The sequence below is a fragment of the Salvelinus fontinalis genome, chromosome 24, assembly GCF_029448725.1.
Source record: "Salvelinus fontinalis isolate EN_2023a chromosome 24, ASM2944872v1, whole genome shotgun sequence".
NCBI lineage: Eukaryota > Metazoa > Chordata > Actinopteri > Salmoniformes > Salmonidae > Salvelinus > Salvelinus fontinalis.
Genome location: NC_074688.1, coordinates 29,904,774 through 29,930,856, shown reverse-complemented (window position 1 = coordinate 29,930,856; position 26,083 = coordinate 29,904,774). Strand labels below are relative to the sequence as shown.

The 26,083-nt window shown below is 42.0% G+C and overlaps 2 protein-coding genes across 8 annotated transcripts in view; one reads left to right on the top strand and one right to left on the bottom strand.

The window, feature by feature from the left end:
* The window catches only part of ift80 (intraflagellar transport 80 homolog (Chlamydomonas)), an 81,139-nt gene extending 79,069 nt beyond the window's left edge, over positions 1 to 2,070 (bottom strand). Inside the window, exons 1-2 of one of the 3 annotated variants that reach the window (XM_055880409.1) lie at positions 1,916 to 2,070; positions 239 to 320 (exon numbers count right to left, since the gene is read on the bottom strand). In XM_055880409.1, the coding sequence (XP_055736384.1) occupies positions 239 to 273 (35 nt within the window). In that variant the 5' untranslated portion in view covers positions 274 to 320; positions 1,916 to 2,070. Of the gene's footprint in view, positions 1 to 238; positions 321 to 619; positions 898 to 1,915 lie in introns of those variants that run through there. The other 2 variants (XM_055880408.1, XM_055880407.1) reach the window with 2 other exon arrangements.
* A 127-nt stretch (positions 2,071 to 2,197) lies between these two features.
* Positions 2,198 to 25,861, top strand: smc4 (structural maintenance of chromosomes 4). 5 transcript variants are annotated; one of them, XM_055880401.1, is made up of 23 exons: positions 2,198 to 2,388; positions 3,931 to 4,084; positions 5,045 to 5,235; positions 5,793 to 5,984; positions 6,968 to 7,144; positions 9,121 to 9,285; positions 11,831 to 11,958; positions 12,139 to 12,279; positions 12,519 to 12,669; positions 13,859 to 14,023; positions 14,177 to 14,410; positions 14,558 to 14,743; positions 15,735 to 15,896; positions 19,466 to 19,691; positions 19,793 to 19,872; positions 19,987 to 20,139; positions 21,348 to 21,474; positions 23,107 to 23,296; positions 23,424 to 23,742; positions 24,080 to 24,262; positions 24,499 to 24,731; positions 24,935 to 25,118; positions 25,540 to 25,861. In XM_055880401.1, the coding sequence occupies exons 2-23, from the start codon at positions 3,949 to 3,951 to the stop codon at positions 25,696 to 25,698; spliced, it is 3,882 nt and encodes a 1,293-aa protein (XP_055736376.1). In that variant the 5' UTR covers positions 2,198 to 2,388; positions 3,931 to 3,948; the 3' UTR covers positions 25,699 to 25,861. The 5 variants fall into 5 exon arrangements, with proteins under 5 accessions (XP_055736376.1, XP_055736378.1, XP_055736379.1 ...); XM_055880403.1 differs by lacking the exon at positions 2,198 to 2,388 and adding an exon at positions 3,309 to 3,414; XM_055880404.1 differs by lacking the exons at positions 2,198 to 2,388; positions 3,931 to 4,084 and adding an exon at positions 4,126 to 4,162.
* The last annotated feature ends 222 nt before the right edge of the window (positions 25,862 to 26,083 follow it).

Sequence of the window (26,083 nt, the reverse complement as noted above, 5' to 3'; positions counted from 1 at the left end):
GTATTTGAACCCAGGTCTGGTGGTGCAAGGTGCACTGAATATCATATTTGTCTCAGGCGGCCTTGGCTTTGGTCCATGACGTTAGAGCAAGTTGGAGGAACGGACACTAACCCCCTAGACCAGAGCAAAGGAGGTCAAGTATGTTTTTAACGTTTTTTTAAACAGAAAAAAACGAACAATCAGGTCAAAGCACTGTTGTAGTATCGTTCTATCTTTCACACAATTCAAAAGGATATGTTTTGGTTCCTTGAGTAATGATGTCTTTAATCTCATTGTGGTGGCTAATGTGAAGTCTTCAGAAAATAGGTACTAGGCACTCACTGTAAACAGAAGGGTTGTCATCGATCATTCAAATTAGACATAAGAGTTAGTTACCAAACAGACTGTATTAGCTTGCTATACAATTAGCAAAGAGAGTAGCTAAGTAGCTAGCTATTCATAGCTAACGGTACTCAGTTTGCTAGTAAAAATTAAAAAAACAGTTGTCTAGTTAGCTAAGTTATGCCTGCATTTGTTTTATTTGGAGTGCAGAAGCCATATCGCTAGCAATGACAGTGTATGGCAACTACTAGGTAGTTGATAGTTACTGACTAGCTGCTACGCTAGCTAAATTAGCTACCTCTCTAGTCAAACAAGCGTCCGTCGTTGCTACGGTACCTTCACTGTAGCTAACGTGAGTCTTCACGGTTATCACACTTGATAGCAGACAACTAATCATGTCCAGTTGACATAGTAGCTCCACCGCTAATAGTTAATGCATATAATGTTATATATTCCTCAACAATTATACTAATCGACATAACCAGAAAAATAGACTGATAGCTATGCAGCTAGCAAGCAATGGTCTGAAACGTAAGCAGAGATACTCATTTTCTAATTTCGATGACGTACAGGGCTGTGTGAATTACTATCGCGAGAGTTCCTTGGCAACAAACTCTAGAGACCTCTAGAGATTCTAACACTTACGTTGCTAGGTCTTGTTGTCATGTTACAAATGAATAATTTGTTGAAGTATTGTTTAATACTTGTTTCTGATTGACTTGAAGGGCATTTTAGAGCGTGCATTGTTTCCCTATAATGGACGGTATAATTCAATGGCTATGAAATTAATTCTTACATTTCTACGGGTGCGTTCGTAAATTGCCTCTAGTGTGTCTGAGTGACTTCTGAGCGTTGTCAGATTGTCCGTTCGTAAATTCAAAGCGTTGGCCGAGGAGTAGGGTTGATCCGAGAGTTCTGATCTCACAACGGCAGTCAAGCGCCCAAGCCAACTGGCTAAAGTTGACTAGCTTGCTAGCTACTTCCAGACACAAATGAGAGAACACCTCACTCTGGCCACATTACTCGCCCTAGCAGGGCTAGTTAGGCTGTTTTCATTATCTAGAGCGTTAGTGACTGTAACTGTGCTGCTAGCAACAATTTAATTCATTTTTTGGCCAACATTTACTGACACCTGTCATATTCAACGGGTGTTGCACGTTCGTAAATTATTCAGTTATTCTGCGCTCTGGCACACAAACGAGATTGCTCTGAAATCCGAGTAGATCGCCAAAATAAATTTACCAATGTTTGAGCTGCTTTTAAAAGCAAAAGTCGAATTGAAAACATTATTGCCATTGTTTAATTCGATTTTCAAAATAGCAAGCTAGGACTGATGGTTTGGTTAGCTGAACTAGCAAATCTGTGTTAAATTATAGCCGTGGTATAATAAACTTGGGGCTTTAACTCTCTTATGAGTTCTCTGGAAAATAATGCAACTCCGTGGAAGGTTAGTGCCACTCCGCTATTGCTTCGTGGCACACACCTTCCACCTAGTGCATTATATTCCATAGAACGCATAGCCCCTTGTTTATTACCCCTTACATATTTTCGACTATTCAATCAATACAATCCAAATACAAAATAATACATTTACCAGTACTGTAAACAACACCCTTCCGTCGTCACTAGGCAACAGTGCCCAAACGTCACAGGCGCGTTCTATTTTCAAAAATTATTTTATGAAAATATCCCAAATCATTACCAAAATATTACTTATATTCTTCATAATGTTAACTTGAATGCAAAAACCTGTTTTAAGTTTAAGTTCATGGTTGCTCAAAACTAGACTTGGCATCGGCCCTCTTTTTGAATTTCTTGTTTTTTTGACCAATGAGGTTCCATGGTACCTTGCATCAGTTTGTAACGAATTTTGGTTCGACAACAGAGTTTAGGCGCCATTTACGAGTGAATGTTTGCAGTGAGCTAACGATTTGAGTGACACGGGGTTGACTTTTACCCACTTTATTTTTTTAGCTTCGCGATATCGAGAACCGTTTTCCAATAGCCTTTTGAAAAAATATAGGGTGATACAGAGGGAATTGTTACAACAAGAACTTCGTCCGCAAGGTAAAACTGACATTGTAACCGAACACGAAAGAGTTAGCTAAAAGAAAGCTAGTAAGCTCGCTAGTTTATCAAATCCTTACCTAACATTGACTAGATTCAGTAACTTGCCAGCAGGTTTGTGGGCACTTTTAGCCGGTTATGCATGTGGTTGTTGAGCTTGTTAGCTAATTGAATAACTTGAATTGATCAGACGACAGCAAACATTAGTTAGCTTTGTGAGCCAGTGCAAAGTAACGTTAGCTAACTAGCTATCTAACTTGTAAGCAAAGTATCGGTTTCCCCTATTCATCTACGCTCTATTTGTGTGTTGGCTATCTAGTAGCTAATTTGTTCGTGGCTAACAGTTGACGTGAAAATCATGGCTAACAAAGCCCAACTGGCTACTTACAATTAGCTAGTTAACCAATCACAAGTGTTCTAACCTGACTAACGCTAGCTAGCTAATTACCAGACATTAGTCTATAACGAGCTGTAGTATGTTAGCTTGCTAACGTTACAGTAGATGGCTATTTCCACGTCTTCCCAGTTTAAGTAAACGTTCGCTAGATTAATATTTGCTATGTATTTGTATAACGGTAACGTTAGCTAACTAGATTGGAAGTGGACAACTGAAACATGACAGTAATGTTACCAAAAAAACACAAGACTACTGTTAAGTCAGTTAAATGTTTTTATACACAGCAGGTGACATTTATTCACACAGTGACGTTAGTGATATTGTAGCTACATTATCGTAGATTAGTAGTGATATAACTATCGATCTGTCAAACTAAACATTACACTTTTAACTGAAGCTGGTCAACTTGGACTACTGAGTGCAGCCTACATGGCGCTAATGATAAAGTAACTCTGACTCTGATTGGCTACTTCAGTGGCTATGACTTTACTTTGCACATTTAACTCCATCTTTTGCTAACTAGTTCGCTGTACGGTTTGCTTTACTTTTGAGCTCCGTTGGCGTTACTGACAGCCTGTAACGTCACCATTTGTGTCTGTCTTTTAGTTACAGTCACTTGACTTGTCCGGGTAACTTATCAGTTCATTTCTCTATAATGAAGTGAAATGTGATTAATGTTGTCTGTTTAGATCAATATAATCACGCTATTTGACTAGAGGAGATTCGTGTTAGACAGCTCATTAATTTTTATTCGTCGGAGGGTTAAATTGCAGTTGTGTCAAATATTTCCTATTTCCGATTAGAGAATATGGTTGCATATCTGACCCTCGTGTACATGCACTTATAACATTTGTTTAAAACGTTACATATTTAGCAAATAAACTGAAACAAACTATGTTCGATCTGTGGTCTTAGCAGACTGGCCATTTATTTGCAACTTTATAATTGACGGTGTAACCGATGTATGACCTGAAGTAAAGTTAACTCAGTATAGCAAAGAATATAGGTTGGATCGAATGCCCGATTGTGATGGGAAAATGACGGAGGGGGGTAACGGTGTGCTTCACGTTGACTATCAATTGTGGAGAAGTGATTGAAAGAGAACACCTACTGGATTTTACTTTTACTCCTGTGATTTGAATTAGATCTTTAGATTCTAAATCATGCCAGCCAAAACGTCGAAAACTGCTTCCAAGTCTAGAGGGAAAGGGTCGCAGCCTCGGGATGACTCCGAAGACGAGTTGGACGTACCCCTTAAAGAAGCGAACTCCAATGGCCAAGAGGCAGCGCCGACAAATTGTAAGTAACAAAGGGTGTTTTGGTGTCTGCATCTAAATAAGTTGCGCGTCTACTCAATGGCAACGTGTTTTGTTGAATGTAAGTGCGTGATGGTTGAGTCCAACTGGCATATTTGTGTTATTTATAACACGAAGCTTGCTGTTTAGTTTTTCAAACGTAAGCAAGGCATTAATAAACGTCTCTTGTGATTTTTGAGATTATTATAATGGTAGCGTGTGTGCGTTTGTCTCCAGCCTGCGCAACTAGCAAGGTAATTTATTTTTGGGATATTACTGCTTTTGAACGATTCTATGTTATAGAACCATGGTTATGCTTTTCTATCTTTCGGTTTATTTAACGTTGGTGAATGGTTTGTCAAGAGATCTTCGTCCGAAAACAATAACCATATTTGACATGTTGTCTACTCTCGATTTAGCCAGTATTATGGTTGGAGCGTTTGTTGGCCGAAAACTATTGTCAGGGTCATATTTTACTGCCTATTTGTATTTTTTACTGAGCACAACAATAGACTTGAGATAAAGCATTTTGTCATTGTGATATGGTACCGTAATCGGTATGCATTTGTAGCAAAGCTCGATTTTTATTCATTTGATTGGAAAGTATGTTATGGTGTGGGGGAAACGACTTGGAATCAGATGTTCGAAATATTATGAAAATTATTTGTCGTTGGTGAGTGCATATTGTGTATTTACGTTTCAATGTGAGCGTTTGTGAAAGGGGTCACTTCAAGCCTTCGTTTATGATTCAGTTATTCTGGTTAGAATTTAGTTTTGTGAACAGAGATATTAAATGTGCGAGTTAGCATCCGATCTTCTGGAGTCTTTGTTCCTCCATTGTGACTAGCTCTATAATGCTTATATGTTTGTTTGTTTTTTTGCTTCAATACCCCTCCCCCATACACCAGTGTCCCCACCTGAAATGAATCTCACTGTGGAATAAAAGTTCAACTCTTTGCCATAGATCCGGCTCCCAGGGAGGGTGCCGATGCTGTTGATAATCGAAGTTTGGAGGAGATTCTTGGTAGCATCCCTCCACCCCCGCCCCCAGCAATGACCAATGAACCAGGCTCTCCTCGCTTGATGATAACACATATAGTTAATCAGAACTTCAAATCCTATGCTGGCGAGCAGATTCTGGGCCCTTTCCATAAGGTACGAAAAAACATACCAACTCCCCGTTTTGGCTCTTTTATGACACTAGGAATTGTTTTTATTGTTTTAATCATTGCCTCAGTATGGGTTGTTGTCCATTTCCTTAACTTTTATTTGTATTTGTTTTATCTTCAGTGATAGTAGTACTTGGATAGTTGTAATTGAATTGATTATTTTTATTTGATCAGATAACTTTATCTGGTAAATGTCTCCCAAGTTTGCAGCATCTCACACTCCTCCATTTTGCTTTGTGTTTGTGTCTTTCACACTAGTGGTGATCTAGCTGTGTCCTGTCTGCTACAAATAGATTTTCTGCTAACTTCCCCCTATCAAATTGTATCTGATGGTTGCTCTCTTTATTGCATCATGGACACAGGTGCAGCAAAATAACATATATTCTTAAATACACACACTGAGGTTAGAGGGCCACCATTTTAATCCAGCAGCATTTTCTATATGGTCAAAGCGGTCTAAAATTGGATTGTGAATACGGTTTTAGTTTGATTTGAACAGATTGTGAATACATTTTTACTTCTCTCTTTCTCTCCCTTCCCTAGCGCTTTTCCTGTATCATTGGTCCAAATGGCAGTGGGAAGTCCAACGTGATAGATTCAATGCTCTTTGTGTTCGGCTATAGAGCTAAAAAAATCAGATCCAAAAAACTCTCTGTGCTGATTCACAGCTCTGATCTGCACAAGGATGTGCAGAGCTGCACTGTGGAAGTGCATTTTCAGAAAATTATTGACAAGGTAACACACACACACACACTTACGCTTGGTCAGCTGTACCAAAATGATTAACATTTTATAAAAATTATTTGGGTAAAGGGGCAGAATTGTTTTGTTGTTGAAAAAATAATATATGTTATTTTAGGGTTTAGCTATAAATGTCTTGTATGCATTTGGCTTAGTGTTTTCACACTAATGACTGCAACAAAGACTCGGAATAGCCATTTGAAGTTAAAGCTGACAGTCAAGTTAATTACCAACTTTGCCATCATTGTTTCTTTATTTGTGATTTTATGTTGATAAGAACTTCAAAGGGAAGGTTTTTTTTCTTTCGTTTAATGGTGGTTAAATTAATGTTGGTGGACAATAGTTTCTATACAAACCTAGAATCCTGTATATATTAATATGCAGCGGTAGGAAAATACTTTTCCAGATTTTTAAAACATATTGTACTACCACAGGGGGTGTAGTAAGGTAATTAACTACATAATTGACATTTAATGTAAAATAATCTCTTTGCAGCCAAGCAGTTTTTTGAGCCCAGTCAATTCAATATAACAATCTCCTAACACTGCAGCTTTAAGCCTATACACATAGTATTTATTTCTCTATTAAAAACTTGGTGGGTACGGGTTATAGCTATTCTGTTTTTGTCTCCCTTCATATCTTGACAATGTGTTGACAACAATTTATTTCCTATTGTCTCAATTTGTTGAAGTTAATAAACCACATGAATCTTACATTTTGATAAATGTGCAAGTTAAATACATCTTAAATTATTACTTGTGTTATCACCCCAATATTTGTTTACAGCAACATTTCTGTGGTTGAGGCTTCACTTTCATATATGTTTGTGTGTGTGTGTGTGTGTGTGTGTGTTTTAGATGGTTACTTGCCTGTCTTTGGAGGGGGGTTGTATTGCTAAGCATTTTTTGTCCTGAGTGTGTTCTGAAGACCTGGTCTAAGCTGGTGTGTTTCTTGTGCCCCTCCCCCTCTTGAGTCAGGAAGGAGATGACTACGAAGTCATCCCCAACAGCAAGTTCTATGTTTCCAGAACTGCCAGCAAAGACAATTCCTCGTCCTACCACATCAATGGCAAGAAGGCTACTTTTAAAGATGTGGGAACGCTGCTGCGTAGCCATGGCATTGACCTGGACCACAACAGGTTTCTGATTTTACAGGTAATTAAGTAGTTTATTTTATAATATTTCATTTTTAATTTTTTCTTTCAGTTTGTCATTGATCCCTCCTGTGTCACACATCCCATCCTGTGAAAGCTTTGCTGCTCAGCCTTTCACTCAGGGGAAAGCAGGTATTATGCCTGTGTGAGTGAGTGACCTGTTAAAGCGTGAAAAAAGACTTGGACTGCTATAGCAGCGCATCATGGTTTGAAACAATGTTGAAAAGGTGCGAACCATCATTTGCTGCTTTAGTATTTTAAGAAAAATCAAACATTCCTGGATTTGTCTTGTAGAGACTCGGGTCAGTTTGGGACCCCTTTACCTGCCACGCTATAGCAGCACGTAAATATTGGTGTGAGAATAGACCCCAACCCCAATATTAGCTGTGCTGCTTCAGTGTGGCAGGATCAAGCATCCACTCTTCATTTCTATCATTTGAGTGCATGATTAGGTCTTCAGTTTGGATTTCGTTGGAATTACCTTTCATGGAATGTAATGCCAATGTCAATGTGTATTTCAAAGACATTACATTTTATTGTTTGTGTTGGGTCATATTTGCTGCTTTTGTCGGTCATGGTCTAAACTAATACATTTTTGAAATGATCGTTTTTTATTTATACATTTTTGGAACATCCTATGGTGTTTAGGGGTTGTTTGAAGAACAAGCCAGTCCACTTGTTGCACAATTCACTTTTGGTTTTCTAGTACCTATCAACTCTTGGCTCAATTGGATTACTAGTTTTTATTGACTAGTGAGTATTAGGTAACCACTAGTTGTTGTGCTTTATCTGATATGTATTTTGTGAGAAGATGTAGGTTCTCTCCTGTCTTGATTTGTGCTGTTTTCTTCATCCTCTCTCTGCTGGAATGTTAAGTGATTTTGAGCTCATTGAATATGACAGGGTTGTTCTGACTTAGGCAAGAAGCTTTAGTTTGTTCTCCAAAGTCACTTTTACAGGCCTACGGCTCAGGGGAAGCTGCCTATTTAGTGCACTGGTCAGCTTTTTTCCCCATGTGTATATATATATATATTTTTTTTTATTGTGTGTGGGGGGGATCTGAACACACAACACAGGATTAAAACAAGATTGACCAGTCTTATTATGTAGGCCAGTATTTAGGCTTGTGTTTTACAGAAATGTTTAAGGACTGTTAAGTCAAGGACTACACCTTGTCTATGACATGGAAAGTAAATTAATAATGTTATTAAAACACAGGCACCAGTTACATTTGCCAGATGTATTTCTTTCTTGACCTCGTAAAATGTAAAACCTTTATTGTAGTGGTTCCAATTGATGATGTTTAAGTGATTGTTATTCCCTTTTTGCCTTGCATTGTTTTGTCATGGATATGGACAAACATTTTATGTAGGCCAGTGATTTCTCTGTGTTGTGGGTACAGTTATGTGCAGTGAAAGTTAATATTTGAGGCTCTGGTGTGTGTGGGCTGGGAAGGTGTGTGAGAAGTACAGTACACACAACTCCGAAATGTACTGCAAATAGCCCATATGACTAACTGCCCATAAACTGAAGGGATATATTATCATAAAGGAGAGGTTGAAAAGCAGTGTTTTTATGAGGGGTTATTATAACACCAGCAAAGTTTCCTCAATGCTTTAGTGAGCAGAGCATGCATTTTATTTCAAATCATCAAGAACAAAATTGCTGTTTGACATTCACACAGAAGTTGCTCTCTTTCTGGTTTTAGCCCAGTTTAGTTTGAATTGCATTTTAATTTGCTTGCGGGAGGGTGTATTTCCCCTCATTGCTTTTCAAGGACTTTAGAAAGTTGAAGAGAAAAAAAGTACAAATCACCCATCTACCCATGTCAATTCTAGGATGGGAATCAGGTTGTCTCGAACACGAAATTGATCCAAGGTGTGTGGTTGTTATAGCTTCTTCACACAATAAATGATTCAGTATTATAACATACCGTGTGTCCTTGCTTGCGTCCCTCCCTCCCTGTGCATTGGTCAGGGTGAGGTGGAGCAGATAGCCATGATGAAGCCCAAGGGGCAGACGGAGCATGAAGAGGGCATGCTGGAATACCTTGAGGACATCATTGGCTCCTGCCGCCTGAAGCAGCCCATCCACACCCTGAGCCGCCGCGTGGAGCTCCTCAACGAGCAGAGGGGAGAGAAGGTGAGAAACAACCCCAGTAACAAGACATTGGTCCATTTGTTGTATTTAAAATAATAAATAATAACAAATAACATTTATTAATGTTTTTACTTTTTGAAATTGATGGTTTCCGCTGTGGGTGTGTTAGGGGGGCTGTTTCACTGTGAAATCTGTGAGGTATGCTGTGTCTTGGCCAAGCTGAATGCCCCTGGCCTGACACCTGCCTCTCCTTACAAGGCAGCAAATTATCCCTCCACCCCTCACACACACACACACACACATCTCTACTCAGAGATCGCTGTGTCTAGGCTAATCCCTCATTCTTGTTTGTTACATTTTTGATTGTTGTGCCAAAAACGATTGCAATGCAATCAGTCATTTAATTATTATTTTTGAAGGGGGTGTGAGAGAAGGAATACGAACAGGATGCAAGAGTGATATTTTATTTTTTAAATCGAAGGCATTTGATGAACAGCCCCGAATTAGATTTTATTCCAAATGTGTTAGTAATTATGTGAGCAGGGGGTGAAGTTTGGCTGATAATTACCAGATTTTGTTAGTATATTTATTTGTATTGCAGTACTAGTGACATATGGTTATTTGGGTATGGTGTTGGAGCTGCAGTGTGCCAGACAGGTTAACAGGGTAGCAATTCATTTGAAGTGAATTACTGGATGTCTGTTGAAGCCAGCCGGTTCAGTAAATCTCTTGCAGGCTACACTAATGTCACATCACTAATTAGGCCTGTTTGCAACAAAAAAACATGTTTCTCCCTGTACTGTAATGTATTAACTAATTGATCAGTTTTGTGATTATTGTTTTTATTACTTGAACATATTTTATTATTTTCAATGGGTGACATGATTTAGACTTTTTGGTTCATGCAGCTTTACAGTTGTCAGCAGTGGTGTAAAAATACTTTAAAGTACTTAAGTTGTTTTTGGGGATATCTTTTCTTTACTATTAATATTTTTGACAGTTACATTCCTAAAGAAAATTGTGCTTTTTATTCTGTACACGTTCCCTGACACCCAAAAGTACTCGTTACATTTTGAATGCTTAGCAGTACAGAAAATGGTCCAATTCACATAATTATGAAGAGGTCATCCCTACTGGCTCTGATCTTGCGGACTCACTAAACACAAATGCTTCATTTATAAATTATGTCTGAGTGTTGGAGTGTACCTCTGGCAATCCATAAATAAATAAAAAATTGTGCCTAGTGGTTTGCTTAATATAAGTAATTAGAAATGATTCATGCTTTTGGTACGTAAGCACATTTTAGTAATTACATTTACTTTTGATACTTAAGTATATTTAAAAACAAATACTTTTACTCAGACAGTATTTTACTGGGTGTCTTTTACTTGAGTCATTTTCTATTAAGGTATCTTTACTTTTACTCAAGTATGACAATTGGGTACTTTTTCCACCACTGAGTCAGAGGTATCTTTTAGTATTCAGAAATCTGCATTTTTATAATGGAGACCATAAAAAAATCTGCATTTTAAACCATATCACCTGAAATGTTATATTGAAAGCCAGGTGTTTTTTGACGCGAGTGTGCAACTAATAATGTTTCTTTACACAAAATACATTAGTGCAACACATTCAGCAGAAAATAGCTTTTACATTTTTTCATCAGATGAGAACAAGTGCAACGCTAACAGAGACAATTAATTTAGTTTACAATGGAAAAGGCAAGGTGTTTTTTGCAAAAACAATGCATAGCCATCATTTCAGATGTTTATTATAGAAAGGATATAGCCATCTACATTTCCTAGTTAATCTTGCATTTTATCTTGCTAAAACTACCAGAGAAAAGTACACATCACTCAGAGTGCTGTCTGGTGATCCAATGTCGGTTTGTGAATGGTGGAATTTGATTGGGCAAGATGAGAGCAAAGATATTTCATCCAAGCGGTGAAGTGAAACTGGAGCACAAATTTCTTCCTTGAATGCTCATGATTTGGAACGAACCCTGACTGAAGCCGAGCAGAATTTACAATAAAAAGCATTTTAGATATGCGTTTCCAAACGCAGCAAGATTGAACTTTTCTCTGTGAAAAAAACAGAATCCTGTGTTAACGCAACACCTGCATTGGATATAGCAGTAAAAAAGAAAATGGCAATACCACATACACAGGGTCAAATGCTGTGTTATTTGAGGCATGACCAGTTTTGACTCGACATCTTATTAGACTAAGGATTGCATTGTGCAATTTAGGATTCTATCACACTTCTGCCTTTATCTGAGTTATATCTTTTCCTTTTACTCTGTATTTGTCCACATTTTACAAAATCACGTATGCCATTTGACTGAATAAAAAGGGAATCATTTTGGTACTGAAGCCAAATTAACCTTAGACTGTGGAGTAAAATTGTAAATGTCAGGCATGGTCAATCAGTGCAAAACAAAATTCTAAGCACGCCTGTGAAGGAACAAAAGTAAACTCCTATGTATTCAGGGATTGATCTTATGACAATTCAGCATGAATGTTTCAGTCAAAGTGCTGTAGCCTCTGTCTTTCTGTTTTATCATTTTGCGGACTGTTTTGTTTTCCAGCTAAACAGGGTCAAAATGGTGGAGAAGGAGAAGACTGCTCTGGAGGGAGAGAAGAACACAGCCGTGGAGTTCCTCACTCTGGAGAATGATATTTTCAAACAAAAGAGCCAGCTCTGCCAGTACTATGTGTGAGTATTACAACCACATAGAGGCTTGCTGTATTTAGTGTTTTTTTACTAACAAGAAATCAGGTTTGAAAGAATCTGGGAGGAAGGTTTGCTGTAGTTGGATGCAGTTAACACAGATGGTAACTTTTTAGAGTTCATATGTCTTGGTTGACCAGAGTGTGATTGTTTCTTTGTTTTCAGCCATGACCTCCAGAAGAGAGTGGCAAACAAAGAGGAGGAAAAGCAGAGGATTCAAGATGACACCAAGGAACTCACAGAGAAAAACCACAACATCGCTGAGGAAATGGAGAAGAAAAACCAAGACCTGAAAAACGTGGAGAAGTAGGCTTTTTATTTTTCAGTTGTTATTCATGGGTTTTGTTGCTTACATGGAAATTGATACCAAAAAGACAAATTGATTAACAAAATATAGTCGTAAAGTGAATGTCAGTCTTCAGTGCAATAATGTTATGAAATGGAGAATGTTCATAGACCTGCTGGTGACCAGCGATACAGAAAAGCAAAATTAGCAGTAATTTGTTATGATTGCCATGATGTCCATGTTGTGTGATTTCTCTCAGGAAACAAGGCAAGCTGACCAAGTACATTGAGGGCCAGAAGGAGAAGTTTACCCAGCTGGACCTGCAGGATGTGGAGGTCCGAGAGAAACTTAAGCACACCAAGAGTAAGACCAAGAAACTACAGAAACAACTGGAGAAAGACAAGGAGAAGGTGTGCATGTGACCCTTTTGCTGTGAACATAATTCAGGTCTCTGTAATTGAGGCTTCAGTGATTCCATTTGGGGGGGGGGGGGGGGGGGGTTGTAACGTTTACCATTTATCATATTAGGCCATCTCTGTGTAGGTGTAGCTTATGGTGGCTCCAAATCTATACGTTAGGAGGCTGTGATTGTGGCGAATGTAACTTGCATAACTTACAGGTCATACTCCTAAACAAACACAATGGTGCTCTGTCCTCTCAAGACAGGCCAGCACCAGTGACCTGACACTTCACTTTTATTCTGTTTATTTTGTCACCTGGCCAAAGCGAAACACGGCCACTCGTAATACAATTTCTCTCCCTATACAAACACAAGGCCTGTTGTGCTGAGACGTAGAGAAGATATTGCGCAGGGATCTACAGATGACCTTATTAATAATTGCCATAATGTGTAATTACACACTATATTTTTACTTGCATCAATGTCACAAAAACAAGCGTGTTCATTTGTATTACAGTAGTGGGCGAGGGTGTGCATCTCACTATTGAATCGATTTAAAAAAGATTTTCTGTCATGAGGTCCCTCTAGAAAAAAAATATTGTTACATTGCTGAGATTAAAATGGATTGATGAAGTTTCTGGTATACCTGATTTATTAAATAAAAGAAACTCCTCCAGTTGGCCACTAGGGGGTTGGGAACTCAACACGAAACCCTCCAAGGCATGACTGCTTGGCGCTCTGCTGCCTCTCTTGCTTTCTCCCATGCTCTTTTCTCTCTCCATGAGCTCCCTTCTTGCTCTCGCCCCACTCACACACTCAATATGCTCCAAGTGTGTCTTTTCTCTCCCCCTGTTCTGCAGCCTGTATGATACAGCACCAGTGGCTGTGATTTGGCAGTGTGGTGTTGGGTTGTGGAGGCCGAGCAGAGCAGGCCTCTGGGGTGCCGTGTTCTGCAGTGTGGTAGTGAAGTATGGCCTTGTGTAACACTACCAGGAGCCACATTCACTCTTCACCAACAGTTAACCCTGCTAGCTTGGCCTCCTCTACTCCCCCTCACCACCCTGCCCACTGGAGAGAGGTGCCAGTCAGACTGCCTTCCAGTCTGATGGAGGTGCTCCTAACTGTCTGCTAGTTGTATATTTTGGTCTTTCCTGGTTTAAGGTTGTACCTCACCTAGTCTCATCTTTCCTCTCTGTCAGCTGGAGGAGGTGCGTAACGTGCCGGCCAGCAGTGAGAAGACCATCGCTGAGGCGTCTGTGCGCAGGGAGGAGTTAGAGAAACAGAAGGGGAAGGAGGAGGAGAAACTGAAGGAAGTGATGGCGAGTCTGAAGGAGGAGACCAGCGGCCTACAGCAGGAGAAGGAGGTGGGTGTCTTTCATTATCAGGAATTGATTACTCATTTGAAGTAGGAAACACTATTCCTGATTTATTTGAATTTGACCCATATCCTTTTCCCCCTGGTATTCTATGATTTCTGATCACATAAGTGGCTATTATTCCTCTGACTCCGTCCCCAGACTAAGGAGAAGGAGCTGATGGAGCTGAGTAAGGCTGTGAACGAGACACGCTCCCGTCAGGACGTGGCCCAGTCTGAGCTGGACATCTACCTGAGTCGCCACAATACCGCTGTGACCCAGCTGAACACGGCCAAGCAGTCCCTACAGACCACCACCGACACGCTGCGAGACCGCCGCGCCGCCATCAAAGAGCTGCAGGTCAAAATACCCCAGTGTGAGCAGGAGCTCAAGAAGGTACGTTAGTGTGTGTGTGGGAGGGTCTCGAGCGGTTCATAAGTTTAGGGGTGGACTATGGGATTTGTGGCAGTAAGATGCATGTATTTCAGGTGTGTGGATGACCGTGTCCTACCAGTGTTGACCACGTATCTCTGTCTGTTCCAGGATGAGGCGGAGCTGGAGCAGCTGCTGCAAGCAGACGGACAGGCCAGGGAGCTGGTGAGGGACATGAGGCAGAAGGTGGAGGAGGCCAAGAGCTCCCTCTCCTCTAACCGCAGCCGGGGGAAGGTGTTGGACGCCCTCATGCAGCAGAAGAAGAGCGGCAAGATCTCCGGCATCCTGGGACGACTAGTGAGGACCATGTGCATGTATAGACTACACCAGTGGTGTCAACCTCATTCCATAGTGTTTGCTGGTTTTGTTTTTTACTTTCAATTAAGACCTAGACCAGCGGTTCCCAAGCTGTGGGTCATACCCCCTAGTAGGGAGGGGGGGGGGGCAATTTTGAAATTGGGTAGTGCATCAGCAGTTTCCCTCTTGTCTTTGCAGACCTTAGAGAACTATTTATACTGTAACTTGTCAGAAATGTCCAGATCAACTAGCTCATGTCAGCTAAAGCTTTTTGGCTAGATGTTTTAGCCCATAGATTTTGTTGTAATGTTTGACACTCAAATATCACATGACTAAACATTAGAATTGGCAACATTTTATAGAATTGCAAAAAAAAAAAAGTGCTTTAGAACGGACATGTTTTCTCTGCACTGCATGACAATGTGTAGAATTGCATGAAATAAGCTTTAAACCTGCAAAAGGTTCTCTCTGCCAACAAGAGGGGTGTGAACAGTTTGTGGCATGAGAAGTGCTCATAGAAATAGACATGGTGTGCTGGGTAGATTTTCCCCAATGCTGGAAGGGAGGCCTGAGTGAAAACATTTGGGAACCTCTGACATGGACAACCAGGTGAGGGGAGTTCCTTACTAATCAGTGACCTTAATTCATCAATCAAGTACAAGGGAAGGGCAAAAACCGGCAGACACTAGGCACTCTGTGGAATGAGTTTGACACATGGGCTACACATGTGGCAGCTGAGAGATGCACACAATCTTCTACACCAGGGGTGTCAAACTCATTCCACGGAGGGCCTTGTGTCTGCAGGTTTTTGGTCTTTCCTTTCAATAAAGCCCTAGACAACCAGGTGTGGGGAGTTCCTAACTAATTAGTGATGTTAATTCATCAATCAAGTACAAGGGTGGAGCGAAAACCCGCAGACACTCGGCCCTCCGTGGAATGAGTTTGACACCTGTGTTCTACACACTCAGTGAGACTGTTCTTGTCCCTTCAGGGTGACCTTGGGGCCATCGATGAGAAGTATGACATCGCCATCTCATCCAGCTGTGGCTCTCTGGACAACATTCTGGTGGACAGCATTGACACGGCCCAGAAATGTGTCAACTTCCTCAAGGCCCAGAATATCGGTGTGGCCACCTTTATCGGCCTGGACAAGGTGAGGGAGGACTACTCAAACACCTGGGGCCTCCTTTATCAATATTGCATAGAAACTATTCTAAAATACTACTTACGAACGGAATTTAGAATGTGTGTTTTATCAAACAATCCTACAAGCATCATATGCACACCGGTAGGAGAGAACCACTGATAAATACCAATTGTTTTCTGTAATCGTGCACGACCTTGGTTATTTGCATTTTGAAAAGCCCATAATTAACCATATAGTCAAAATCATCCCTTTAATGCCTGTGGGGAATATACGATGTCGTACCTTATTAAAATACAACAGCGCAACCCCAAAAAAATGTTGATTTATATTTTTCAGAGACTGAAATGAAAGTGCTAGTGTCAGTTTGAGTACAACAAAAAAGCTTTATTTGGCTCGTTCAGTTTAACCAGTAAAAATGAAAACATGGCTATAAAGAAAGGACCATTAGGACAATTGAAGTTGCTTTGGCAATGGCAAATATAGGTAACACTCACCAATATGCCATCCATCCTCAACAGCTCCCTCCTGGAAGTGTTAAGACCAACATTTCTGTTCTGCAGAATGAACAGGACGTGCGATTCCACCTGGCAGCTTTTGCGCATCACGTAACCTATTACCTGCCCTTTAAGTGTGGAAACCTTCTGTTCACATAGTTAAAATCATTTTGGGATGGTTTATTTTTATGCCGGTGGGGGCCGTCTACTGCTCCGTTTGTATTTGGGAACCCATTGATGGCATCATGCCAAATAAACCCCTCTTGTGCGATGGTGTGTTTTGCTGACGGTTGCATCCAAAACATGGGCTCATCCAGGGCTGTGATGCCGATTGGCAAGCTCCCGTTGAAAAGTGCCCGTTGCCAAAATCCTGAGGGTGGATAGCGCTTAGATCTGCACCGGAATGGCATGCGTTTGCCTTTTTAAAGTAAGTCTCAAATCCTCGCAAAAAATGTGGTTTTGGGAAATGATATCTGATGAGCCGATCTGGGCTGTCAATTAAAAAAATCCCACCTGTCTCTAAAAATGCGCTCTGCGGGAGTGCAGCATGTGACAAATTTTCTAACCGAGCAACATCAGCCGTCTCTCATTCTATTTCCTGTCATCTCAGTCTTCTATAGTATTTCAACAATGGTGTCACTTTCACACATGCCTGTATTTATATGGATTTTATATGGATTTATTATCGTAACAAATACACAGGTCATATTATGATTATAGCTAGCCTGTCAAGATATGTTGCATGAATTCACAATAGAAATACAATGAAATTGAAAAATTATTGAATTATTACTCACATTATCCCCGTTCTATGCTTGACCCTTTTTCCATCACTTGGCGTACACGTGGTCATGGCTCTGCGTCAGTTAAAACACACACTGTCAAGCAAACATTCATATTGTGTGGAAATGATCCCACGCATTGTTTACGCACAGATTTGTGCTTATGAATGGTTGATAAAGGAGGTTTAACCTGTCTAGGATCAGCGTGGCGCTAGCGGCACACCCCCCCCCCCCCCCCCCCCCCCCACTGAAAAACCAGTGCCGCGAAATTCAAAAAAAATATTTTTTTTAAATATTTAACTTTCACACATTAAAGTCCAATACAGCTAATGAAAGACACAGATCTTGTGAATCCAGTCAACATTTCCGATTTTTAAAATGTTTTACAGGGAAGACACAATATGTAAAGATGTACATCTATTACCTAAAAACACATAAGCATAATCCACCATCTTTTATTTGTCCACCAACACCAGTAGCCATCACCAATTCGGCTAAACTAAGATATTTATAGCCCCTAACCAACAAAAAAACTCATTAGATGACAGTCTGATAACATATTTATGGTATGGGATAGGTTTTGTTAGAAAAAAGTGCATATTTCAGGTAGATGGCATAGTTTACAATTGCACCCACCATCACAAATGGACTAGAATAATTACAATGAGCAACGTGTTTACCTAACTACTAATCATCAAACATTTCGTAAAAATACACAGCATACACGAATCGAAAGACACAGATCCTGTGAATACAGACAATATTTCAGATTTTCTAAGTGTCTTACAGCGAAAACACAATAAATCGTTATATTAGCTTAGCACATAGCAATTAGCAGCCCAGCATTGATTCTAGCCAAAGTGAGCGATAAAAGTCAACATCGCCAAAAGATATTAATTTTTTCACTAACCTTCTCAGAATTCTTCCGATGACACTCCTGTAACATCACATTACAACATGCATATACAGTTTGATCGCAAATGTTTATATTTAGCCACCAAAATCATGGTTAGACAATGTGAAATGTAGACAAGCTGGTAAAGAAAAAGTCCTTGCGCCACTTAGACAGTGATCTACTCTTATACATAAATACTCATAAACGTGACTAAAAAATATAGGGTGGACAGGGATTGATAGACAATTTAATTCTTAATACAATTGCGTTATTACATTTTTTAATTTATCCTTACTTTTCAATACAATTTGCGCCAAGCGAAGCTACGTCAAAAAACATGGCGTCCTAAGCCACTAAAATGTTTCGACAGAAACACGATTTATCATAATAAAAATGTCCTACCTTGAGCTGTTCTTCCATCAGTATCTTGGGCAAAGGATCCTTTCTTGGGAGAAATCGTCTTTTGGTGGAAAGCTGTCCTCTTGCCATGTGGAAATGTCAACTGCGTTCGGGATGAACTGAAAAGCGTGCCCAACTTTTCACATCGTTGCAAAAATAAATGTCCCAAAATCGCACTAAACGGATATAAATTGCTATAAAACGCTTTAAATTAACTACCTTATGATGTTTTTAACTCCTATAACGAGTGAAAAGATGACCGGAGAAATATAACAGGCTAAACTAACGCTTGGAACAGGTGCGCGCCGGTGTCCTCTAGGCTCATGACGCAGCTCCCAAAGAATGACTAGCTTCAGGGTTTTTTCATTTGTAGGGCCTGTGAACGCGCAATCGACCCCGTTGGAATCGTCATCACGTAAAGGCATCCAGGGGAAGACGTAAGAAGTGTCCGTATAGTCATAGCAACGACAGTGCCCTTTTAAATGACTTCAGAAGAGTGGCCAACATTTCTCAAATCTGACTCCATGTCAGGGAAATTGCTGTAGAATGGGCTCTGTTCCACTTAGAGACAAAATTTCAACTCCTATAGAAACTATAGACTGTTTTCTATCCAATAGTAATAATAATATGCATATTGTACGATCAAGGATTTTGTGGGAAGCCGTTTAAAAAATTAGCCAAATTAGCATAAATAGTCTAAACAGCGCCCCCATCCCCAACAGGTTAACATCGCTCGCAGAAATGACTACGTTGCAGGCTACACTCTGTGTCAGTTCTAGTCTTCAGGACAATGATCTGGCTCAATTTGAGCTTTGCTACAGTGAACCCCAGTTTGAATCCACCAGGCATTCTCTCTCATGGGTTTGCTGCGGATACAACTGGTACAAAGCCTTTACAATCAAATGTAACACCCTACAATAGTTATTTTTTTGTTGTTGCCCCAAGAGTTTTGTTTGTCCCACATTGTAGCTAACACTTGGACCAACCACTCTCTCCCTGTCTCAGATGAAGGTGTGGGAGAATAAGATGGGGCCCATCTCCACCCCAGAGAACATCCCCCGTCTGTTTGACATGGTGCGGGTGCAGGATGAGAGTTTGAAGCCAGCCTTCTACTTTGCCCTGAGAGACACCCTGGTGGCCAAGGACCTGGAGCAGGCAACACGGCTTGCCTTCCAGAAGGACAAGCGCTGGAGGGTGGTCACCATACAGGGACAGATCATAGAGATGGCTGGTGGGTAGACCGAGCGTGCTGGAGCTCATCTCTTCTCAGTGTTTCTCTATAGATGGTCTATATGGATGACATGTCTGACTCTATGCTCTGTCCCGTCTCAGGCACCATGACTGGAGGTGGAGGGAGAGTGATGCGGGGCAGGATGGGCTCCTCCATCGGCACTGAGGTCACCCAGCAAGAGGTGGGAGATCTTCTGGGCACTCTTCTAGAGTTTTCTCTGGTCTCCAATCACTGCTATGGCTCACTTTAAGCTCTGTTGTGGTTAATAACCTACTGTCTTCTTTTTGTGTGTCAGCTGGACTGTATGGAGAGCAAGCTAAATGAGAAGGTGGTGCAGCTGCAGGGCTGCCAGGAGAGGAAGCTGCAGCTGGAGGAGAAAGTCCAGCGACTCAGACTACAGCTCAGAGACATGAAGAACACCCTGGAGAAATACACCAACAGCATGCAGGTTATATACACACAATACAGATATGAAATGTATTCGATGTTGGTGTAATTCTTGTTCATCAGACTTGTTTAGGTAAAGCTGAATGTATGCAAGGCTGGCTGGCAGTGTTGTAGTCAAGCAACTAAACGCCTGAGTCGAGTCACGAGTCCTTATGGCTGAAGTCATTTTAAATACATATTTACTTTGCAGTTAGTTCCGGTCTTTATTTTTCTGTTACATATTTGACATTGTGCCACTCGCTGCACTATCTGCGGGAAAACTTTGGAAAGCAAAACGAATGATTTGGACGTATTTGGTATTTTGGTTACGGAGTTTTTATTTTTGCTGGCTCGATGCTCGTCTTACCAGATGAGCCCCTCTATTGATTTGGTAGAAGAAATGTGCCCAGCAACAACGATTGGCGGACGATTTTCATGTGAGAATGGAAGTAATGCAAAGATTTCTCCTGTTGCCTAATGGTCATAATTGCCTGCAATATGCAATAGCCTATGAAACCCAGAAGTCCTTCATACACAGGCTCATACACATTTTATTTGATTATAATTTTCAATAGTAATGTCAAATCAGTAATGTTTTGATGGGGTAAATGTTCTCTAGATGGAATTGGCTATTGCTCTTGTCAGATTGACCAGATTATTATTTGCAATAATTGTAACAGGTGCTCAAGTACTTTTTTGTAATTGCTCACTGATATTTGTGTAGTTTCTTTTTTATTTCAGGTTGAAAAGTAAAGGGAGACTTGTCAGAACCTGGCCATGGGATGCAGGGAAAAAGACTGTTTTACTTTTAAACTCAATGCTTTGGTTTTCATTTTTGTAAAGCAGTTTATTTCTTAACCAGTCAAAGCTAAATAGTAGGCTGGTGACAGGGAAGCAATAGTCTCTTGCGCGATGTGTAGCTTATGATTGGAGGTGGAGCCTGCCTGCCGCCCACACTCATCGCTTGCTCCCTTCGCAGTTCACCAGCTGATGTGTGGTGTGTCCTTCCAACTCCTAGACAACCGAAACCTCACTGCTCTGTGCACCCAATGCTGCTAATATTCTGCTTATCATAGTAGCCTATCGAGTCCACGTGCAAATACATGTCACGGGAAGGCGAGTCCACGTCAAAAGTAATGAAAATCAGGACTTGAGTCAAGAGTACTACAACACTGGAGGCTGGTGATTGCAGGTGAGGCTGTGGTTGACTGTGTGTGTTTCTTTGCTCAGAGCTTGGCAGAACAGGAGGCTCACCTGAAACCTCAGATTAAAGAGCTGGAGGCCAATGTCCTGGCAGCTGCCCCTGACAAGAACCAACAGAAACAGTTGGAGAAGAGCCTGAAGGACTTCCAGAAAGGTGAGAACTTTGAAACCTAAATGTAACTTTATGAAGGTGAAGTTACTTAGAAATTGCAGGCTACACTCTGTGTCAGTTCTAGTCTTCAGGACAATGATCTGGCTCAATTTGAGCTTTGCTACAGTGAACCCCAGTCTGACTCCACCAGGCATTCTCTCTCATGGGTTTGCTGCGGAGACAACTGGTACATACAACTAGGGGTGTGCCCATCTCATCATACTTGTATCCGTTTTATCACACTTGATACTCGTAATTGTATTTACTTTACGGACGTGCGCTTTAAATGCCGGTAAAGCCTATACCTCAAGTACGCTTTACTGGACTATCACTCAGTGCATCGCTATTCTCCTTCACTCATTGTTCAAATCAAATAAATTATTCCAACAACTGAAAATGCACATGATTTACTAATTTAGTCTTATTAAATGATCTATGAAATAGGCTGATAAATAATGCATGGCTGGCTACTGCTGCCTGCATTTATTCCAGACAGATTTAGGGCATTTGCTTGCACCATATAGTTTCACTTTCGAAAAGAGCAAAACTTCTCTCCTGACACGGCTCAACCTACACCCCACAGATTTCTTTAGACAGCCGAACTCGCCGATAGAGTTATGCATCTGCAGGAACGCCCCCCTCAAGCATCCCATTGGTTCCTTCATGTACACCCCGTCCCTGCCTGTTGTGTACCAGTAGACAAGATCCTTCACTCCCGCCTGCTGGACACCTGCCCTCACCGTCGATAACAGAACTGTGGGAAAACAGTGCCCGACGGGTGGGGGTGAAGGACACGGCCTACCTGTGTCTACTCCGGTGCACGGCCTACCTGTGTCTACTCCGGTGCACGGCCTACCTGTGTCTACTCCGGTGCACGGCCTACCTGTGTCTACTCCGGTGCACGGCCTACCTGTGTCTACTCCGGTGCACGGCCTACCTGTGTCTACTCCGGTGCACGGCCTACCTGTGTCTACCCCGGTGCACGGCCTACCTGTGTCTACCCCGGTGCACGGCCTACCTGTGTCTACTCCGGTGCACGGCCTACCTGTGTCTACTCCGGTGCACGGCCTACCTGTGTCTACTCCGGTGCACGGCCTACCTGTGTCTACTCCGGTGCACGGCCTACCTGTGTCTACTCCGGTGCACGGCAGGCGGGGGTGACGCTGTGCTAGCTAGCTTGCTTGTTAGCCATCTAGCACAGTGACGTTCCCGCTTGCTGTGTACTGGAGTCCTCCTTAGGACTAGCTGGCACAGTGTCCTTCGCGCCCACCTTCCAAACTGTACTGGAGCGCCACTGCCTATCCCCTATGTACTGGAGTCATAGTTTAAAAATGGACCAATAGAAGTATAAAGAAGGATTCCTGCAGATGCAGGAATTCCCAAATGCAGTTGCACCCTTCTCCACACTTTGAGTGACGGTGAAATGTGTGCTGGCAGCTGAAAATGACTCGCATATAATTACAAAAAATGGTCATGTCATATTCAGAAGATACTGATTTTGTCTGATTACATGGCACACCCCTAATACACACGTACCCCCACTAGACCTTTGAGGCTTAACCCCGCTCCTGTCTTGCATATAAATAAATTATATCTCTCTTTCCCGCCTTTCCCTCTGCCCCTCCTCTCTCTCAGACTTTGAGACAGCCTCAAGTAAGGCAGGGAAGGTGGAGGCTGAGGTGAAGAGGCTCCACACCCTCATTGTGGACATCAACAGCCACAAGCTGAAGGCCCAGCAGGACAAACTGGACAAGGTCAACAAGGAGCTGGACGATTGCTCCTCAGCCATCACCAAGGCCCAGGTGGCCATCAAGACCGCAGGGCGGTAAGTGTTTATACACCTGTGCGCACACATTCAGCTCCCATCTGGCAAAGGCTTCTGGTTGTGAATCTATTACTGGGGCTTATCTGAGCTTTTCACTAATGGCTGCTGCTCCCCTCCCTCCGCACAGTAACCTGAAGAAGTGTGAAGAGGGTGTAAGTCGCCTGGAGGGGGAGCTGGTGGAAAATGAGAAGAGCCTGGGAGACCTGACGGAGAATCTGAAGAGGCTGGAGGAGGAGGCTGGGGAGATCATGAAAGCTTGCCAGGAGGCTGAGGCGGCACTGCCGGAGGTGCAGGAGAAGCACCAGGGGGTGGTGAGGGAGATCAAGGCCCTGCAGGTGCAAGAGCACGCTCTGCAGGAGGAGTCCCTCGGCGTCCGCCTCCGAGTGGAGCAGATAGACACCTCCATCAACGAACACACCAACAAGATCAAACACTGGCTGAGAGAGGTGGGTGGCAGGGCCTTGAGTTTTGTGTGCATGTGAGATTCATGCTTGGTTTGGTGTGTCTAGAGGTCTACCAACCAGCCAGCTAGTTGCAGTGCATCAGCTAGTTGCATTACCTGGTATCATCTGACAGACAGACCCATATCTTTTTCCTCTTCTCTGCTATTTATATTTTAGTCATTTAGCAGATGCTCTTATCCAGGGTGGCTTAGTTGGTCCATTCATCTTAAGATAGCTAGGTGGGACAGCCACATATCAGTCATAGTAAGTACATTTTCCATCAAGTAGCTATCGGCAAATTCAGAGCTAGGACTAACCATCCGTGTCCTGTCCTCCCCAGGCCTCTAAGCTTTCCCTTCATGCCATTGAAGACAAACCAGCGGAGGCGCTGCCCGTGCTGACCCCTGCTGACCTTGCGGCCATCAAGGGGCCTGACGTCATCACCAACCAAATCTCCCTGATGGAGGCCCGCTGTGCCCAGATGAAGCCCAACCTGGGAGCCATCGCAGAGTACAAGAAGAAGGTACACACCCAGCTCTCTCTTGGTCTATCAATCAATCAAATGTATTTATAATGCCCTTTTATACATCAGCCGATGTCACAAAGTGCTGTACAGAAACCCAGCCTAAAACCCCAAACAGCAAGCAATGCAGATGTAGAAGGTCTAACCAAGCACCTTGACACCATGTTTTTACTCTTGTCTGCTCAAGTTTCTTTCCCTCTAAGAGAAGATAATCATTGTGGGTCATGTCTGTGTAGGAGGAACTGTACCTGAAGCGTGTGGCTGAGTTGGATGAGATCACCACAGAGAGAGACAACTTCAAGCGTGGCTGTGAGGACCTGCGCAAGCAGAGACTCAATGAGTTCATGGCTGGCTTCAACATCATCACCAACAAGTTGAAGGAGAACTACCAGATGCTGACGCTAGGGGGTGATGCTGAGCTGGAGTTAGTCGACAGCCTGGACCCCTTCTCTGAGGGCATCATGTTTAGGTCAGCAGACACTGGCCGAGCCAGCCCGCTGTTTCTAACATATTTGTATCCATGATATATGAAGATAGATCTTTTGATTTTTGTACATATTTAAAATTGACCTATTCCCAACCTGGTTTCCCCTTTCTCTTAATTGTATTGTTGTATTCATTAAATGTATGAATGACCCTTGCTCATCCTCTTGTCTCTGTCCATGGCTACAGTGTGCGTCCCCCTAAGAAGAGCTGGAAGAAGATTTTCAACCTGTCTGGAGGAGAGAAGACCCTGAGCTCTCTGGCCCTGGTGTTTGCTCTGCACCACTTCAAGCCCACGCCTCTCTACTTCATGGATGAGATTGATGCAGCCCTGGACTTTAAGAACGTCTCCATCGTGGCCTGTTACATTTATGTGAGTATTTCACATGCTCGCAGCAGTTCCTGGGAACTCTTTTCCACATGCAACAGCTTTGAATAGTAATTGCCATTCTACTCCTAATTCTGCTGTGCTTCTTGTAGACTCAGTGAGGGACATGGGGTCAGCCCATCTATGTTAATCGTTAGTGTTGTGTAATGGGAGATTGAAGGAGCTGTGCTAAGGTGTACAGCCTATTGTGAGAAATCCCCCGTTTTGCAAAGCCATGTTGGCAACATGCTTGTCCATTGTTTGTTTTTTTCCTGTCAAGGCGGTTGGTGGTTAATTCTTCCCAGGCCACTGTTTTAAAAGAGCTTGACTCATAACCACAGGAAAAACATGATAGTTGAGATTTACAGGCTTTGATTTACCATTTGATGATTGAATGTTAATTTATTTCCCTACTCCCTCTCTCCAGGAGCAAACCAAGAACGCTCAGTTCATCATCATCTCCCTGAGGAACAACATGTTTGAGATTGCTGACCGTCTGATCGGCATCTACAAAACCCACAACACCACCAAAAGCGTGGGAATCAACCCCAAAACCATTGTCTTCAAAGAGCCAATCTCAGTTTAGAACAGCAGTGACTCTGGTTTCTTCCTTAGCCACTCCTAGTAAGATGTATAAATATGCATGTCTCTTTCACACCATGTATATAAAACCATGGCTTTAACCTATTCTGTCACACTGCTGTCTTTCACTGATGAAGCTAATAAATCTTTTATGACCAGTCTTTGAATACTATAAGTTGACTCATTAATGAAATATTCTGTAACTCTAAATGGGACATGTTGCACTGGAAGACTTGTGGGGAAGTACTATCACAATGAGCTGTAGGTCTTCCATCTTTTTAGGTAGAAAACATGAAGACTGGCTATATGGTCATCAGCGAGGAGCTGAGAGAGAAATTATATGGATTTCACGCCTCATTGACAATTCTTGCAAGCACTGGTTAACTGAT

What these genes read in the sequence shown, in the direction of transcription:
- smc4 (XM_055880401.1), top strand. Translation starts at nt 3,949, where the DNA reads ATGCCAGCCAAAACGTCGAAAACTGCTTCCAAGTCTAGAGGGAAAGGG. An exon ending in CCTGAAGGACTTCCAGAAAG is followed by an intron (nt 21,475 to 23,106) that starts GTGAGAACTTTG and finishes CCTCTCTCTCAG; the next exon opens with ACTTTGAGACAGCCTCAAGT. An exon ending in TCAAACACTGGCTGAGAGAG is followed by an intron (nt 23,743 to 24,079) that starts GTGGGTGGCAGG and finishes TGTCCTCCCCAG; the next exon opens with GCCTCTAAGCTTTCCCTTCA.